This window comes from Terrapene carolina, unplaced genomic scaffold (genome assembly GCF_002925995.2).
Source record: "Terrapene carolina triunguis isolate 2854851 unplaced genomic scaffold, T_m_triunguis-2.0 Scaffold67, whole genome shotgun sequence".
Classification (NCBI taxonomy): Eukaryota; Metazoa; Chordata; order Testudines; family Emydidae; genus Terrapene; species Terrapene triunguis.
The window spans coordinates 18260548-18280350 of NW_020664418.1; the positions used below are offsets into that span (position 1 = coordinate 18260548).

At 41.9% G+C, this 19803-nt stretch overlaps 1 protein-coding gene across 7 annotated transcripts in view; it reads left to right on the top strand.

Annotated features, from left to right (window-relative positions):
- Positions 1 to 19803, top strand: part of HERC1 (HECT and RLD domain containing E3 ubiquitin protein ligase family member 1) — a 214087-nt gene that overhangs the window by 158483 nt on the left and 35801 nt on the right. For 5 of the 7 annotated variants that reach the window (XM_026648236.2, XM_026648239.2, XM_026648240.2 and 2 more), the window contains exons 47-55: positions 1804 to 2004; positions 2628 to 2802; positions 3667 to 3937; positions 4966 to 5179; positions 6645 to 6904; positions 7898 to 8025; positions 10700 to 10827; positions 11844 to 12044; positions 16462 to 16592. In XM_026648236.2, the coding sequence (XP_026504021.1) occupies positions 1804 to 2004; positions 2628 to 2802; positions 3667 to 3937; positions 4966 to 5179; positions 6645 to 6904; positions 7898 to 8025; positions 10700 to 10827; positions 11844 to 12044; positions 16462 to 16592 (1709 nt within the window). The remainder of the gene's footprint in view (positions 1 to 1803; positions 2005 to 2627; positions 2803 to 3666; positions 3938 to 4965; positions 5180 to 6644; positions 6905 to 7897; positions 8026 to 10699; positions 10828 to 11843; positions 12045 to 16461; positions 16593 to 19803) is intronic. The other 2 variants (XM_026648237.2, XM_026648242.2) reach the window with 2 other exon arrangements.

Below are 19803 nucleotides of genomic sequence, written 5' to 3' on the forward strand. Positions count from 1 at the left end.
TATATATATATATATATATATATATATATATATATATATATATATATAATATAGTCTTTTGTCTAGTGAAAAAAATTTCCCTGGAACCTAAACCCCTCATTTACATTAATTCTTATGGGGAAATTGGATTTGCTTAATATCGTTTCGCTTAAAGTCACATTTTTCAGGAACATAACTACAACGTTAAGTGAGGAGTTACTGTACTTTGTAATGAATATGGGGGCAAGGCATTCCCAATGACTGCCTCTGGAACTCACTCTCTTTGAATATATATCTGAGCATGAGTCTGGACATTTTTACTGCATTATTTAAAACCCACCTCTTGGTCTAGGCTTTTCACTAACTGCAGCATTTGGAATCTTCTGTCACTAAACCTGCTGGTTCTTCTTGGAGGACTGTCCCTGTGGGTGCTCCACTTTAGGTGTCTTAGTGCTCTGTGCTTCTAATCGGAGATTTGTAGTAGCAGTGCCCCGGTTGGCTGTGCACGTGCAGCAGCCATCTTGCGCCGGTCCAAGAGGTTACCCCATGCGTGCAGCCAACTGTCGCACAGTTCCTTCTCTACCAACCCTGGCTTCAGTTGGAACAACAGCAGCGCCCTCAACAGCTTTAGCTATTTCTTATTATTTTAGTTTTTTCCAACTAGTACCCTTTCTTTATTAATTTCTCTCTAAAATGTCTTTCCCATTTACCAAAAAAAAAAGAGAGAAGAGAGGATTTTTTCCCCTGCCTCTGGTGGGCCGTCGCCTACCAAGAGAGGCATTAGAACGGGAGTACACAATTCTTTCTCCAGCATAGCCTCTCAGACATGACCTGCTCGCTGTTACATCTCTCCATGAAGGTCACCTACCTCGTAGCCATCATTTCAGCAAGAAGGGTGGGAGAGCTGGATGCCCTAATGGCACACCCACCTTATACCATTGTCTTTGAGGAATAAGTAATCTTGTGACCGCATCCCAAATTCATACCCAAGGTTGCCTCCCACTTCCACCTCAACCAGCCCATTTACTTATCTGTATTTTTTCCAAAACTGCATGCTGACAGCAGGGAGGCCTCCCTCCACACACTGGAGGTCCACAGAGCGCTAGCTTTCTATATAGAAAGAACAAAAACATTTAAAAAAATCATCCAGACTGTTCCTGTCCACAACAGAACGTTCTCAGGGTCAAACGATCTCCAAGCAGAGGCTATCGAAATGGATATCTACGTGTATTCAATTATGTATATGCAAGCTTATAATATGCAAGCTCCCTCTGGACTTCGCACATACTTTACTATGGCACTATCCACATCTGTAGCATTTCTCAATAATGTACCCATCATGGACATTTGTAAAGCAGCTACCTGGGCATCAGGCCATACCATTACCAAACACTCTGCATTAGAACAACAATCACCTTCTCTTTGAGTTTCCCGTTTCTTACTTTAAAGGATATAAAGGATAACTACTTAGTTTGATTCTGCAAGTGGTCACATAACAAATGCCACTTACTTTTGAGAAATGTTATCCATACAACTTTTTTTATACAAGAAATACAGAAATTGTACAAATGTAGCAATTTTAGATTTTTTTAATTTCAGTTGTACTGTATCTATACAAGCCTCTAAAGATGAGGGTTGTTTTTAATAAAAATCAGGATGCGGATTGCAATTCATATTTTATGACACTAGGTCTAGGTTCTTAAATCCATTGAAATTATTTAAATTCACAAGCACGCTATTACTTAAAATGCATCCCATTATTGCACAGTTGATAGCACTAGTTTAGATTTTGTGCCTAACCCTTGTTTATTTCTCCAACCTTAGAAGACTGGGATATGTTGGATGTTGATGAAGATGAAAAGCTGACAGGAGAAGAGGAATTTGAGTTACTGGCTGGCCCCCTGGGGTTAAATGATCGCCGTATTGTACCTGAGGCAGTTCAGTTCCCTGACAGTGATCCACTAGGAGCATCAGTTGCAATGGTCACAGCCACCAACAGTATGGAGGAGACTTTGATGCAGATAGGTAAATTTGAGCGAAGGAGGTATATTTCAAGTCTAATTTAAAGTACAGACATTTTGTTTTCTTTGGTGTGTGCTTATAGAGGCAGTTATGATATCATGGGTCAGTCAGTCTGCCCAGCCTCCCAACATCAGGAAATGCGGTCAGGCCTTAATTTTTCCTATTTTTTAGAGACGCTGTAGTGATGGAGGGACAAGACTCTTTATATTGACAAAAGACTTAAACGTGTGATTTTCTGTTAACACTATGGCCCCAGTCCTGCAATGGCCTTCATGGACCTCTGAGCCCCTGAGGGAGTTACAGTAACTTAAATGGACTTCTCACAAGGGGCCATGCTAGGAGGTCAGATTGTAGTAGTGAGGTCTGTCTCTAGCCCACTGTTTTGAAGGGTTTTTGTAATGCATTTTGGCTGTTGTCAAATTGTTCCCAATCTGCTGAAAATTTAAAGAGGCTAAATTGGGTATAGAACTTTAGGAGTATACAAACAATGATTAGTTTTTATAAGGACTCACAAACTGAAATCTGCAAAATTTGTATTAATTTGTATACAGTAGTTTTGTGTTTAATAGCACACTATAATTGTCCCTTTTTGTTTAACACTAATTCAAATCATTATTACGTTTAAGGCTGTCACGGCTCCATAGAAAAAAGTTCTTCTGGCAGGATAACCCTGGGGGAACAAGCTGCTGCTCTAGTAAATCCACATGACCGTGTTATGGCACTAAGAAGAGTGACAGCGGCAGCCCAAGTGCTTCTTGCAAGAACCATGGTTATGAGAGCACTCTCACTATTGTCTGTCAGGTTTGTGACATTCTTTATTTCCTCTGGATTTAATTATCAACTTGTATTTGCTAGGGATTCAGTGTTGTTATCTGGTGGGGCCAGTGTTACTCATTTTAAATAATTTGGTGCTGCTTTTATGAGGAGGGCTTTCTTTTGAGTGCCATCTCTTACCCCAGTCTGCCATGCCTCTTCACTTTCCTTCCCTAAAAGACACTTCTTCCTTTATATATAATGGTTAATGCCTAGAGGACCCAACTGAGATTAGTGCCCAATTGTGCTGCACATTGTAGAAACACATAGTGTAAGATGGTCCCTTCCCTGGAATGCTTACAGTCTTCACAGTCTAATAGACAAGACAGATGTTAGAATTTCTAAAGCTAAATCAGTAAAGGAAGGGTGGTCTTGTGGTTATGGCACTTGATATGGAGTGAAGAGATCAGGGTTAAATTCTTGCCTCTGTACAGGGGTCTTGTATGCCCTCATACCACAGCATGGGGGTATTTAGGATGCAGATGTGGACGTGAAGAAGTTACTTAGTCCCCAGTACTGCACATACTTATCTCTGTGGTAAATTGTAAGCATGAGTAGTCCCTTCTTCTGAAGTGCAACTGCACACATTCTTAAAGTTTTAGCACATTGGTGTTTGCAAGATCAGGACTCTTTCTCAGTTCCCCATCTGTAAACTGGGGGTAATACTTCCTTTCTCCTATCCTTTTCTAGAGAAATAATTTCCCACTAATCAAGCAAGCAGTATTGTATTTATTAATGGCACTTAGTAATAGTTACATTGTATGCAAGATGAAATTTCCTATTATGTACCTAACATTAAAAAAAAAAAAACACCCTAAGCTAAAGCATTTTTTTTTTAATTTTTTTTGTCAGTGGATCCAGTTGTAGTCTTGCGGCTGGTCTTGAGTCCTTGGGTTTAACAGATATCCGAACTTTGGTTCGATTAATGTGCTTGGCTGCAGCGGGGAGAGCAGGCCTTTCAACAAGTCCATCCACTATGTCCAGTACTACAGAGCGTTCTAGAGGAGTACATAGTAAAACAAGCAAGCCTATATCTTGCCTGGCGTACCTGAGTACAGCCGTAGGCTGTTTGGCATCAAATACTCCTAGTGCTGCAAAACTGCTGGTACAGTTGTGTACACAGGTAGGATTGTTATTTCTATACAAACATTTGCCTAAAACTCTGGTATTTTACCCTTGAAATTTTTATATATGCATCGAAGTGGTAAATTTTGTGAAAAATGGTGTACATAAAAAGGCACTAACATGCCAAGGATATTGTATGCTCCACCATACAATGTGCAACTGGATGTGAAAAGTTATTTCTATGACAAAGGACTGCTTGAAAAATGTAGCTGAAACTTGTTCACGTTTATCATCTTTCTTTTTATAAAAGAATCAAGATGAAAGTAAAATGGAACAGATTATTCCCTTTTTGAAGTTTTCCCTCATGTTTCAGCACAAGTTTGTTTTATTGTTGGTAACTTCATGTATCTTATTTGGATGCTAGGGATGTATATCTGCCAAGGAAAACATGAATCTGTTGGTTTTTTTTTTTTAAATTGTCACTCTAAAAGGGAACAATCTTTGGTTACACAAATTACCTACATTTTATTGAGTCAACTATACCCAACGCTGTACATTCAAGTTTGAAAAAAAGTGGATATATGTAGCAAGGTGTCATGTATATCTATAACCTCTGTAGCACACAAGCTCATTATTGATTTGCTTTTACTGACTGTGAAGTGTATGCAAGTGAAGGAATTATAACTACTCTGAGATGAAGTAATTGATTTTATTACATATCTTGTTTTTGCTTCTCCTGCCCAAAACTTTCTAAGCTTTCAAAATTCTCCAATAGATTAAATTCCCTAGCTGACATTGATGACAATAACAACACATTAAACTCTTTGTCCCTGAACCAGCAAGCAACAAACAACCTGTTTCACACTGACACAGGAGTCCATTCAGTCCAATTAGCTTGTGGGATACAGGTCTTGAATTCTGTTTTGTATGTAATAGTTGCATAATTAGAGAATTTTGGTTAGCAAATGATAAACTCTACAAATAAACTGCAGACCTTGAAAAATCTATACATTTTAGATTTTATTTTTGTTTGACTAAAAACATTTGGTTAAATTTAATTTTTTCACTTGATTGCCTTTCTTTTAGAACTTGATTTCTGCTGCTACTGGTGTAAATTTGACTACAGTTGATGATCCAATTCAAAGAAAATTTTTGCCAAGCTTTCTGCGAGGAATTGCTGAAGAAAACAAGCTTGTAACATCGCCCAACTTTGTGGTAACTCAGGCACTTGTAGCATTGTTGGCAGACAAAGGGGCCAAATTGAGGCCGAACTATGATAAAGCAGAAATTGAAAAGAAAGGTATTTTTTGTATTTAAAAAAATAGTTTGTCAGTATAATTCACAAAAATCTGCACTTTCTTGTTTATATTCCCAGATAGATTTGTTAAACTGGAGTTAAGCTTGAGAGCACATAAGAGAAATATGTTTTTTTTTTTAAAAACCCTGCAAGAGTTTTGTAATTGTCAATAAAAATCACCATTATAAACCCAGGAAATTCAGTCAGATTGGAACTTGAATTTATATTGTCACCTTAATTTTTAAAAAATATTAATTTAAAAAAATCCAGCTTTTGACAAAGCACCCTTTAAATGGTATGTCCTGAATTTTTTAATTATTTTAAGAGGTTTCTGCTCCGTGTTGATGTTTACAAGATTAAAACTGTTTATACACAGGACACTGCGAAACTGCCTATACATAAATTGCTGTCACATTCACAAAATAAATGAAAGATTAGATGTTTTTTCACTAATTGATTTCAATGAGAGTAATCTTAGGTGTTACATAACTATAGATGCAACTATAGTTGCAACATTTTCAGGCAGAAATGTGATTTTCAAGTTGCTGGTTGTTCCTTGGAAAGAAACCCAAATATTTGAAAGTATAAAAATCCACAGCTTAGGCATTCAGTTCTAACTCTGCCCCTATAGTGAGGCAGTGGAACGGGGAGAAAAGCCCTCAGGAGATTTTATTCATGTCAAAACTTCATCTCTTTAGGGGTCACAGAAAGTAAAATGCTTCACTCTTAATCACAGTGATTGCTCCAGCTCTAGCCTTTTTTATGGGCATATACAGTCCACAGTAAAAGATACAGTTTACTAATTCCTGATTAGACAGCATACTCAAAGCAATCATTACCCATTTTTCATTACTATTCCACATGCCACCAAACACAGAAGTGTCATTAGGCACAGAACTAAGGATCTAACCCTCCTAAGCATAGATGCATAAAATTATAGTACTTACATGAAAGAACAAAAGTTAATGTGGTTGTTAGCATCATACCTTAATAATCATCAGAAACATTTGTATACCAATTAGTTATAAAACCAATGGTGTATGGTTCATATTCTTATGGAGACTCATTGACTGCCAGTGAGGCTCCACGTGGGTGCAGACGTTCACGCGAATAGATCCCAATGCAGGATTGGGGCCTTAAAAAGCCTGGTGTTTTAGGATGAAATCCTGGCCCAATGATGTCAGTTGGAGTTTCCCTATTGACTTTAATGGGGACAGTATTTTGCCCTTAATCTAAAAGGCTTCTGAAGGGCTTTGTGGAAAAAAGATTAGAGGATGGCTGGTTTTCGGTCTGTATCAGAACAGTTTTTCCAAATTTAAGATGGCTCTGTGGTATTTTTAGTTAATAAAAAAAAAAAAAAATCTTTTTGCAGAAATTTTGTTCTTTCTGACAATTGTGGGTAATGTTTTATTGGCTTGTTTAATACTATCAATATTCATTTGGACATCATCTCATTGTTTTGTTTAAGCAGGTTTAATTGCCCATTTGTATGCCCATCCTCCCTATGATCCTTCTGCTGTAGGCCCTCTGGAGCTGGCTAATGCATTAGCAGCTTGCTGCCTTTCCTCAAGGTTGTCTTCACAACATAGGCAGTGGGCTGCACAGCAGCTTGTGCGAACTCTTGCAGCACATGACCGAGACAACCAAATTAGCCCTCAGACCCTTGCTGATATGGGTGGAGATCTACGAAAATGCTCCTTCATAAAACTGGAGGCTCATCAGAACAGGGTAAGCATTATTCCTCCCAAAATAGATTTTTTAATGTATAATTTATTCTTTATTGACCTTTTTCTTTAGAACACAGAAAAAATGCAAGTAATTAAATAACTGTATAAGCAAAGCAACAGACTTCTGGTATTTTATAGAAAAAGTCTTTTTGCACAAAAGATAAATAACATTTTGTAGTGATAAATACTGTTTGGGACATTTTATGCCATAAAACATTTAACCTATTGCTGCTGTGCAGCTTATTTTTATCAAAGATTTTGGCCTACTGCTACTAATTTTGTTGTTGTAGCTACAAATGTTTTAAAATTAAGATTTAACATTGCTTAATCCCTCTTTTTGCAAAAGAAATGAATGGGAGGAGGATCACAGTAAGTTATAGCCCAAAATATGACAAATTAAAAGAGTTGGGAGAGGGGTGGGGAATGAGGGTAACTACATTTCAAGTTCCTTATTCTAATGTCAGCTTCAATAATTAAGGCACTGATCCTGCAAAAATGGCTTTGCATGAGCAGCATCTTGTTGACATCACTAGAGTTCCATGCAGGGGGATCTGCCAACATAGAGCCCGTTGCAGAATTGAGACCTTTTGAAATCTCTAGGATTCATGAAACTGATTTAAAAAAATAAACACACAAAGTCAACTGAATTATTACAAGTCTTTTCTTATACATTTGTTTTAAAAGCACACATGTATTAATTTGTTTTGGCATAATAGATAATCTGTCTCGTTCGCTATTTTGTTTGACAGTGGCCTATGGAAGATGATTCACAGCAGTATGCAGTACTCCTAATAATGCACCTAATTATGCAATACTATACGATGAAAGGAAATTTCTTCTTGGGCACTGTTGGATTCTGTTTAGTATAATTGATTTAAATAATACAGCTAATACTTTGTCCAAATCAGGCAAACGTAATGAGTTGCATGAGATGAATATGTCTACCTTTAAATTTTAAACTCTGGTTTTACACTTGTTAATTTAATTTCTGCAGGTCATGACATGTTTTTGGTGCAATAAAAAGGGACTTTTGGCAACTAGTGGAAATGATGGGACTATAAGAGTGTGGAATGTAACAAAGAAGCAGTATTCATTGCAGCAAACATGTGTATTCAACAAATTGTAAGTTGTTTCTTTATGGAAGTCCGTTATTAATTGCTCCACAATGGCAATCCTATGGGGATTCCCATGAGCATAGGAAACTGCCTGAGCGTAGGATGCTCTTATTCTTCTTTGGGATGTTTACTGTATTTAAAATAACAAAAATGATCAAAAGTAAATGATTTAAAACTGAAAAGAGATCCTAAAATTTAAGGTGGAGGTAGGTAGTCCAGGTAAGGGGATTAAAAAAATTTTTTTTAACCTGAGAATGTTTTTATGTATTATTTCGTAATAAATTTATCAAAGAACAAACAAAGATTAGCAAGAAAAATATAAGTTTAAAGAGGGACTGTCATACTGAGGGTAACTTACAAATACATTGACTTAAATGTACTTTTGAATGAATTTAATTTTGTTTTCCTAATTGCTGTGTGACCTTGGGCAAGTCCCTGAACTTCTTAAATGCTTATTCTTCCTTATTTGTAAAGTTGGGGTATATCAAATTATATTTACCTGTTTCATAGGGATGTTAAGAAGCCTAACGAAGGGCCTGATTCCCATTCAATCAGTGGGAGCCTTTCCTTTAATTTCAAAGAGCAATAGATATGGCCCCAAAATATGTTTATAATGTACTAAGTATTAAGGTAATTTTTGGGTTAATTGTGGGAATAGAATTCAGGACTTGTGGGCTTGCATTCCACTGCTTATTTCCATTTGGCCTTGCAGGAAGGGGTACTCCCTTCTCCTCATGGCATTTATGTATGTTAGGTACCTGTATGTACTGGTTGCAAGTTTCTTGAAGTATGTATTTGTTATGGGCTTTAGCAAACTTGCATTAGAGCTGTCTCTTGGGGAGTTTTACTTACACACACACACACACACTTTTGTACAGTTCAGAAATTTCATCTCTCTCTAGGGTGGACTTCTTAAGCTCTGTGAAGGATGGCTTGCAGAATTAAGAATTTTGCAGAGCTCATAATACACACATGAACTGTTTTTCAAAAACTAAATAATTCACCAAGCAACTCTCCAAACTGGTAAATGAAACCAGTTCCAGACAAGAGATTAAAACAAACTGGATGTTTCTTGGCCAAGCTTTTTTGGCATTGTGATGAGCCAAAAAAAAATGAAGTGGCTATAATTGCCAATTCCAGCCAAGGAGTGATTAATAGAAGTTAGTGAGGAGGCTTACTAAGCTTAAAGCCATAATTTCACTGTCTTATCTTGGTGTCATTGTGCTACTGAGCTGTTCCTTCAGCATAAATTAGAACAGTTTGAGGAGTACTGCAACTTGCACTGGCTGCCAGTGGCCCCAATGGGCTGATATGATATCTGAGGTGTGGGGATACCCTGAGCGGACCCTCTACACTAGTCACAGAGAAGTGGAGGTCGTAAGAGCTGCTATAGCAGCTCTGCACTCTAAAAAAATCCCGTTACACTAAGGTGATCATAGAATCATAGGACTAGAAAGGACCTCGAGAGTTCATCTAGTTCAGTCCCCTGCACTCCTGGCAGGACTAAGTATTATCTAGACCAGTGTTTCCCAAACTTGGGGTGCCGTTTGTGTAGGGAAAGCCCCTGGCGGGACGGGACGGTTTGTTTACCTGCCGCATCCGCAGGTCCGACCGATCATGGCTCCCACTGGCCGTGGTTCACTGCTCCAGGCCAATGGGAGCTGTTGGAAGTGGCGGCCAGTACGTCCCTCAGCCCGCGCCGCTTCCAGCAGCTCCCATTGGCCTGGAGCAGCGAACCGCGGCCAGTGGGAGCCGCGATCGGCCGGACCTGCGGATGCGGCAGGTAAACAAACCGGCCCGGCCCGCCGGGGGCTTTCCCTACACAAGCGGTGTCCCAAGTTTGGGAAACACTGATCTAGACCATCCCTGATAGGTGTTTGTATAACGTGCTCTTAAAAATCTCCAATAATGGAGATTTCACAACCTCCCTGGGCAATTTATTCCATTGCTTAACTATCCTGACAGGAAATTTTTCCTAATGTCCAACCTAAACTGCCCTTGTTGCAGTTTAAGCCCATTGCTTCTTGTCTATCCTCAGAGGTTAAGGAGAACAATTTTCCTCCCTCCTTTTAAGAACCTTTTATGTAGTTGAAAACTGTTGTCATCTTTCCTCTGTCATCTCTTCTCCATACTAAACAAACCCAATTTTTTCAATCTGCTCTCATCGGTCATGTTTTCTAGACCTTTAATCAGTGATCCTACTGTGGTTGGCTAAACTGGCTTTAAAATAGTTTTACTCTAGTTGAGCTGTGCAAACCTGCCCCAGTGTGGGGTAGAATTGGGGCCAGAAATCGAGAAGAGAGAGTACCTCTTCTAACTGTAGTTCTTAGACCTCAACTTCCCTGTTGGTTTTCCTGAGACTTCCCAGAAAACTCTACTTTGGCATAAGATAAAGTTTGTGATGTTTCAGCAGGTTGGTTTAGTTGGCAATGTCAGAAGGTAGTCAGAATTAGGACGATTATAGAAAGCTAGTGCAAAATTTAACTACAGAGAGTCTCTCTAATAACTTTACTAGGGGATGAAGTGGAATGAAAAATTGAGAAAATATGCTTTGGTTGTATGTCTGCAATAACAACATGGGGAGTACAGAAAATGACTCAAATCTTCAATAGATTAAACTTTTTCTCATTTTCTCCAGTTGGAAATACCTACTTTAAGTGCACTGTTTTATTTTATTGTAGAGAAGGTGATTCAGAAGAAAGTCTGGGGTCACCCAGTGACCCTAGCTTGTCTCTTATCTGTTGGAGCATCAGTGGCAAGTATCTGGCTGGAGCTTTGGAAAAAATGGTGAACATATGGCAAGTCAATGGTATGATGCATGTGGTTTTTATTTTTATTTTTTTAATAGTATAACCTGTGTCTATGACAGCTATTTAAAAACTGCTGAGAAATGGCACTTTTGTATAGGTAGGTGTTTTAGCAGATTTACTTGCCAATTAATATGCCAACCATCCTTCATTAGGTGCTCTGAACCTAGCTAATTCACTAGCACCTTAGTGCCTTTTTTCAACATTTATTACAACATAGGCATTAGAAACACAGTAGTTAACATGAATCCTTCTAGCCTATCATTGAACAAGAAAAGTCATAGAAATTTGTGCTGGGCTTTAGACTTGCCTACTGCAATAGCAATCATTGCCTATAAATACTATTCTTTTTATAGGGTGTAAAATATATTTGACATTTAAACAAGGTATCTCTAAAAGTTTGTATAAATAGTTTCTTTTAAAAGCAGTTCAAAAAGGTTCCAACATTTTCCTTCCATAGGTGCACTAGAATGCTCAAAATGGTACATTTGAGACTAACTCTGAAAGGAGAAGAGCATTAATCCTTTTGACAGCTGTAGGATCCCTATCTAACACCTAATGTTTGCAAAAATCACTGGTTACAGTCGTTGACAATCTTGGATGTTTCCATAGAGAACTGTTCCTCTGTGCTTGACACATGCTTGGTTCAGTGTATTGTTTCATTTATATGGTTACTGGCATTCCATAGGAGAAAGCATCATTGTCTGAATGCTGCAGTCTTTCATAAAATTTAACTTCCTTCTCTGAATTACTTTTTCTGGAGTAATTTGTTTGAAGATTAGTTCAATATGTGATGCTGTTAGAGACATTATATTGATTTTTGTTTCATGGCAAGTTAGTAACCAGTTACTTTGTAATCATATACTATATGTCAGTTTAAAAGATGTTAAGGCTCATCAGTAGTATATGTCCCAGTTGTATACATAGTTTTTCAACATTGTCCTCTGAAAGGTACTCTTTGGTCTTTTAATTTCTAGTAAAATGAAGTATTATAGTAACAGATTTTTGGGGGTTTTAGGAGGAAAAGGATTACTAGACCTTCAGCCACATTGGGTATCTGCTCTAGCTTGGCCAGAAGAAGGGCCATCTGCAACATGGACAGGAGACACTCCAGAAGTATTATTAGTAGGTCGTATGGATGGATCTCTTGGGCTTATTGAAGTTGTAGATGTTTCAACCATGCATCGATTAGAACTGGAGCATTGCTACAGAAAGGATGGTAGGTGACCGTGCTGATACTTCTAAAGAAAACTTGTAAGTTGCAAACTTACACGTTTTTTGTCATCTATATTTAAAATGCAGAGTGTACTTCAGTTTTATGAAGAACTGTCCACACAGATTCCAGTTCTAGTGCGCACATGCCCCATAAACACAAGATTGGATTCTTTTTGTCCAGCAGTGTCTGTTAGAGCTGTGTCTACACCCTAAGGGTACTCTAGCCTTATCCCCAGCTCCCCACCCCAAGGGCATAAAAGGTGTAGCAGGCTCAGCTGTCCCTCAGTTCCTTCTTATTGTCTGTGGCATCAAGATGGTACCCCTGCAGTGTCCACTTTGGTCAGGCAATATCCAACCAAAGATTGTCTAAATGGGTATCTAATTATATTAAATACAGCACCAATACAGATTAGAGCCCATTCCACCAGGGTTCAGAATGGTGTACGCCATACTATCTTGTGTATGATGTTGGACAGTACTTCATAATGCACTACCTTACCATGGGGGAAGAGACTTCTTCCTGACCTCAGTTGGTGACCAGTTAATGCCTTAAAGCATGATGATTGATGTTACTGATGTACATGGTGCAGGGAGCCTGGACTCCTGATTTCTGTTCCTGACTCTGACTCTGTGTGATGTTTGGCAAGTCACTTAACCTCTGCATGCCTCAGTTTATCTCTGTTTTTAATACACACCACACAGGAAATTGTGTGGCTTAGTCAATTAACATATAAAGTGCTAGAATATCCTTCCATATAAGGTGCAGCATTAAAGTCCAAAGTCTAATGTTGCCCAGCTGTGTTGAAGGAAGTATGTGACTTCTCTAAGAAGCATCCCTGTCAGAAATGTGCAGGGCAACTACATGGAGATTAGTCCACCTTTCATCCAGGCTTATTCGTCAGTTGAGGCCTCAAGATCTGATGCTCTCTTGGGCAGTGATATTCTGCAGTCATTATTTAAATAGGACTTCTAGCATCCACCTTCTGATGTGGTCAGAGTTTGCAAGTCATCAGAAGTGAAATCCATGTGGACAATCACTCAGAGAAAAAACAGCAACTGTCATTTTTCAAGATGTGCTGTCCACGTATATTCTGTGCCTAACTCTCCTTTCCCTGCTACTCTGGAGTCCTAGGCCATCTGGACTCCATATTGGCAAAGGAACTGAGGGACAGTTGGCCCATTCTGTTCTTTATGCCCTCGAGTGGAAGGGCATGGGGGCATCCAGAGTACAGGCACAGCACCAGTATACACTACTGGTCAAAAGAATATCATCTTGTGTGCATGGGATGCATGCACACTAGAAGTGGAACCTATGTGGACTACACAGCTTGAAGATCTGCAGTTGCTGTAGAATAGGTAACCATTTTCATTCTTTTAATGCCTAAACTTCCAACAGGGATATTTTTACAACTACAAATAAACAGTGTCATTGTTATTGTTAAATTGCTGTGTGTGCAACGTAGGATTCAAGACTCCCTTTCCTAACAGTTACAGTTTGGATGTGTGAAAAAAGACATACATATCCTCTCTGATCTTATCTACATTAACGACTGGCGGGGGGGAGAGACAGTGTTACTGTAACTGGTTCACCTCCATTAGTGACAGTGAAATCGTAAGAGACTTCCCAAAAGAAAACACAGACTTTGTGAGAAAAGCATAGAAGTAATCAGGGCTAGAACAGGAAAGCTATTTGCCTCCCTCTTTAGGATAGACTGTTAGCAAATGCATGAATTAAAAAAAAAAAATGGGGCAAAATCGTATGAATAGTGACTTGAATAAAAGGCGTGCAGTGGGAAGTTCATGGTTTCTGACCGTAAGTACTGTGGCATGACTTGCGACTGAAATTTTTTGGTCATTAACTTATTCAGAGTAGACAAGGACTGTCCATTTTGAATCCCACTTAAAATGTAGAAGAAGAAAAAAAGAAGTGGCAATACTATATTAAATAAAACTTGAAGGGTAGCTGGGTAAATACGTTGGTTATGCTCATTCTATTGAAATGTATATTTAGAATTGCATTTATATCTAAACTACTACAAAAAGCTTTTACAATACTGTCTCCTGTAAAATAGCTGTGTTGATAGAAATGTATTACTACAGTGGTACTTAAATATCTAAGGTGATAGGCATAGAATAAAAAACATAAAGTAAACAGCTGTATTAACTTTCATTAAGCTGTATTTTTTCATGTCATTTTTGTTCTCTGAAAGTAATTACAATACAAAAAGTTCTTCGAGTGCTTGCTCATGTCGATTCCATTCTAGGTGTGCGCGCGCCCTCGTGCACGATCATTGGAGATTTTTGCCTTAGCAGTATCCATAGGGTCCCCTTGGAGTTCCACTGGCCCTATGCCCTCTCAGTTCCTTCTTACCGCCAGTGGTGGTTATCGGAGCACTTTTCCTTGCATAGCAAAACTAGCGGTTTCATCTCTTCTGACTTCGAGCCTTAGGGCCTTGTAAATAGTTTGTTTATAGTAGTTAGTGTTAAGTGTAGTTAGAAGTTAGAGTCCTATCGGGGACTTCGCCCCAGGCACTCCCGGGTTTAAGCCCTGCTCAGACTGCAACAGGCCTGTGCCTGTTAGTGACCCACACAGCAGCTGCCTCAAGTGCTTGGGGGAATCACATGTGAAGGACAAGTGTTGTATCTGTAAAATCTTCTGACCCAGGACCTAGAGAGAGTGCGATATCCGTTTGAGGGCTCTCCTCATGGAGACTGCCCTCCCGAATGGCTTCCGAGACGTCCCGGCCGGACTCTACCCCTTGTACCTTGGCCTCTGTGCATAGTGCACCCCTGGCACCGGGCTCTGTCCGACACAGCTCTCTGTCGCTGGTGCTCAAAAAGAAGACCAAAAAATACGGCTCCCCAGCACCGGGCAAGAAAGGCAATGTGCTGTGAGGCAAAGGACCCAGTTCAGGCTGCCCATCCTCTCCGGAGCCACATGGACGTGCCTCCCCATTCGGGGCCCTGAGCCCACCAAAGGATCCACCGCTGACTCCCGGGAGTGGTAGGGGACCCAGACTTGTGGCAGGCCCAGCCAGTATGAAATGCAGGGCTGCTGGTTGCAGGATGATCTGGCCCTCTATATCAATGTCAGGGAGCTCAGAGATTATCTTCAGCACCTCAAACTCCAAGGTTTGTCCCTGTCGTCGATCAAGGTCCACCTGGCCACTATTTCAGCTTTCCACCCTCCGTTGCAAGGCAGGTCAGTCTTAGTTCACCACATGATGGCCCGGTTTTTGTAAGGTCTGGAGCATCTCTACCTGCACGTCAGGGATCCCATCCCTCCCTGGGACCTGAATCTCGTGCTGTCGAGGCTCATAGGGCCTCCCTTCATGCCTCTGGCTTCCTGCTCTCTCCTGCTTCTCTCCCGGTTTTGTTCCTGGTTGCGATAACGTCAGCCCACAGGGTGTCTGAGATCAGGATGCTTACTTCGGAACCTCCCTATACGGTATTCTACAAGGTTAAGGTCCAGCTGCGACCACACCGGGCATTTCTGCCCAAGGTAGTTTCCCAGTTTTATACTGGCTGGGACATATACTTACCGGTCTTCTTTCCAAAGCCTCATGTGTCAGATGAGGAACGCAGGCTGCACATCCTGGATGTTAGGAGGGAACTGGCCTTCTATATAGATAGGACAAAGCTGTCCCGTAAATCAACGCAGTTTTTCATTGCGGAGACAGACAGAATGAGATGTCGCCCAGTGTCTGCTCAAAGGATTTCGTCCTGGATCACTGCCTGCATCCATTACTGCTGTGAGCTGGCAAAAGTGCCTCCGCCGATAGTCATGATGGCACACTCGACTAGGGCACAAGAGTCATCAGCAGCCTTCCTGGCGCAGGCATCAATCCAAGAGATATGTAGGGCCGCTACCTGGTCATCTGTCCACATGTTCATGTCTCATTATGCACTTACCCAGCAGGCTCGAGATGACTCTGGTTTTGGCAGAGCAGTGCTGCAAGCTGCACAACCGTGAACTCCGAGCCCACCTCCAAGGACACTGCTTGTGAGTCACCTAGAATGGAATCGACAGGAGCAAGCACTCGAAGAAATAAAAACGGTTACCTACCTTTTTGTAACAGTTGCTCTTCGAGATGAGTTGCTCATGTTCTTACCGTTACCCCAGCAAGAAGAAACTGAGAGGGCATAGGGTCGGCGGCGCCTGATATACCGATGCATGAGTGCGGCACTCGGAGGGAGGTGCCACAGCTGACCCTACAGATACTGCTAAGGCAAAAATCTCCGACAACCACGCACGTGGGCGCGCGCACACCTAGAATGGAATGGACATGAGCAACACATCTCAAAGAACAATAGTTACAAAAAAGTAAGTAACCTTTTTTTCTGATGAGCTAAATGCAATGGGAATTGAACAGTTCAGCTTGTAATTTAAGATATTTTATTTGTGCTTATTGTTCCAATAGTTTCTGTCACATGCCTTGCGTGGTTCAGTGAAGACAGACCATTTGCAGTTGGCTATTCAGATGGAAAATTGCTGATAGGTACGAAGGAGCCACTTGAAAAAGGAGGAATTGTTCTAGTTGATGCACATAAGGTAGAGTTTTAATTTTCTTGAAAACTAATTCTTACCCTCCTAGTTTCCCAAAGATAATTCAGGATTTAAACTATAGTCTTAATTTCAAAATTTTGTATAAAAATGACTTAAAAGATAATAGCCCATTTTTTTAAAGAAAGCCACAGGAAAGCAACAAGAGTTCTTCCAGTAGGGTTCTTCAAATGTATGTTGTTTATACTGTAGCTGAAGTGCATTTCAAGATTTGCTGTGCATTTCAAGATCTAAAAAAGATGTAGTTCTCTATGAACAATTTGATAAATTAAAAATTATTTTAGATACTAGCCTGATATTAAATGTTCTTACTTAAAATGTATAATTTATATGATAGATGTTTTTTTTTCCTGAACTAAAAAAGTTATTGTGAAGTGTAAAAGATGTTTCTCAAAATACTCAAGCATTGCCGATGTATGCCAGTCCAGTGGCCAATAAAGTCCATAAATAATTTGCAAAGAGACTTTCCCCCCAATGAAGGGCTGATGTAAGCAGACCCAGTGCTGTTCCACTTACAAGTCCCATTGTATGGAGCATGCAAAGCACAGGAGGGGGCAAGTTGGAAGCAGAAGGGGAAATATCTGCAGTGCAACCCATAAACAGCCTAGAAATGGCTGCCATAAATTACAGAACTTCCTGGGCTGTTCTAACTTATGCCAGGATCCATTTTGGCCCTGACATAAGGCTGGAATCCAAGAATGAAAAGGTGGCATAAAGTCTCTCCTTTGCTCTGTCTTCTGGGCTGCATCTTTTGTGCTGCAACTTTCAGGAGGCACAGCGCAGAATCTGGCCCATTATCTACAGATTCAAGTAAGTACTTTAAGTGTCCCTGGAGTAATTTCATATTACAACTCCATAACTAAAAAATTGTGTAAAGCCTCGCAGGATACTTTGAAAAACATTTTGTAGAAAGAGAATTCTGCTTATCGTGTACTTTCTATGAATCTTTCCCCATGTTCTTTATTATTAGTAATTATCCTGTTTTCATGAAACTTTTGTTCTTCTTCGAGTGCTTGTTCATGTCAATTCCAATCAGGTATGCGTGCGCTCATGTGCACAGTAGCCAGAAAGATTTTTCCCCTAGCAGCATCTGTGGGGTTGGTCTGGGCGCCCCCTGGGGAGCCACGCCTTCATGGCACCCAATAAAGGGCCCTGCCGACCCACCACCCCTCAGTTTCTTCTTACCACCAGTGACGGTAGCTGGAACTTCCCCTTATTCTTGCTTCGGCAAGCAGCTTAGCAGTACTTTCAGTTTTTGCTGTAGATAGTTAGTTCTAGTTGGTTAGTACAGAGTAGTTAGTTCATTTAAAAGTTTCGGTTATGGGGGGTCCCCCCCATTTTTCTCCCCCCCCCCCCTTATTTGTCACTGCGGCATGCCACGATCCCCGGGCTTCAAGACTTGCCAGGACTGCATGAAGCCCATGCCTAAAAGTGACCCCCCACACACACACTTCCTGTTTATGGTGTCTGGGCGAGGGTCACCAAAAAGAGTGCTGCAAAATCTGTCAGGAATTCTGACTGAGAACTCTTAAGGAGAGGGAGCAGTGGCTTAAAGTCCTCCTCCCAGTGTGTCTTCTTCGGCGCGGAGCGCTCTGGCGCCATTTCCAGTCAAAGAGAGACACTGCCAAGGAGGTTCAGCACTGTCATGGAGCCTCTCGGGGACACTCCAGCCTTCAGCACTGGTCCCAATCACTGGCGCAGAAGAAGAAGACGACGGAAAGAGGCCGATCCGCCTCGGCAAAATCCAGGGACCGGCCATCAGTGGCACTTCGGTTGGGCCCTGGCTCCGAGGCTCAGAGTGGAGCTACGTTGATTCCTGCCCAAGTGAGGCAGTCGAGTCTGGGCCCGCCGCGCTCGCCAAATCCCTTGGAGCCATCTGCCACTCCCGTCCACCCCAGAGGCTTTTGAGGCGGCGCAGGACCTGCTGAACCGAATCGGTGGGCAGCGATCGATCCAGCAGGGGTCGATTGATCGTGTCTAGTTTAGACACGATCAATCGACCCCCAAGCGCTCTCCCATCGACTCCTGTACTCCACCGCCGCGAGAGGCACAGGCGGAGTCGACGGGAGAGGCAGCAGTCGACTCACCGCAGTGGAGACACCACCGTAAGTCGATCTAATTACATCAACTTCAGCTACGTTATTCACGTAGTTGAAGTTGTGTAACTTAGATGGATTTCTTCCCCCCCCCCCCCCCCCCCCCCCCCCCCCTCCCCGTGCCGACCAGGCCTGCGACTCACGGTGCCGTTCTTGTCCCCGAGGCAGGAAGATGCACCAGCACTGGAGGCTCCATTCTGGCACCCCGTTCAGTCAAAGGGAAAGCCGGCGATGATGTCACGCTGATCCCTGTCACCTCGGCACCCTCCCCCCAGAAGCCAACGCCTCCATCCAGGGAGTGCAGTCGATCCCCAGGCTCCCAACGCTCTATGTCAAGAGGTGCAGCGCCACCCTGGTCCTCCTATTCTGAAACATCAGAGTCGGAGTTGAACTCGTACCGCTCTGACTATAGCAGGAGCAGAAGGTCCAGCTCAAGATGCCAATGCAGTGGCCCTCACAATGGCAGAACCCAGCTCAGTGGCCCTTTTGGACTCCGTGGGCTTTCCATCAAGCCCAGGGTCGGAGGCAAGGATCCCACTCGGGAGTTGCGTCAGTGGTGTCCGCAACATTTGTTCCGCCACGACCAGCGACTGAGCCATTACCTCCGGAATCAACGCCGGCAGCCACGGCACCATCACCAACATCAGCACCAACCATGGCGCCGCCCTCAACAACGCCTTCGACACCGGAGGCGTCAGTGGCTCAGATTGCTGCTATGGTGTCGGCTGCTCCTTCGGCACCAACGATGGCACTGGCACCGACATCGTCATCGACAGCAGCTGTGACTGCGTCCATGAAGACCCTAATGCAGATGCTACCCTAGGTGTCTATACCAGCACTGGCGTGGGACCCGACGTTGGCACCAATACCCGCGCTCTTCACGGGACTGGGCCAACCAACCACAGTCTCCCCCAGGGTCACGAGATCCCTCGGGTGGGGAGGGTAGAGGGTGGCCGCCTTCTCCTCTTCACCAGATGAAGCGCAGGCGGGCACTTCCGTAGCCCCAGCTCTGGAAGACTCCAGGGTGTTGCAGCAGTTGCTGTGCCAGTTTGCCCAGTTTCTGGGCATTAAGGCAGAGGAAGTGGTAGATGATGCAGGCCCTA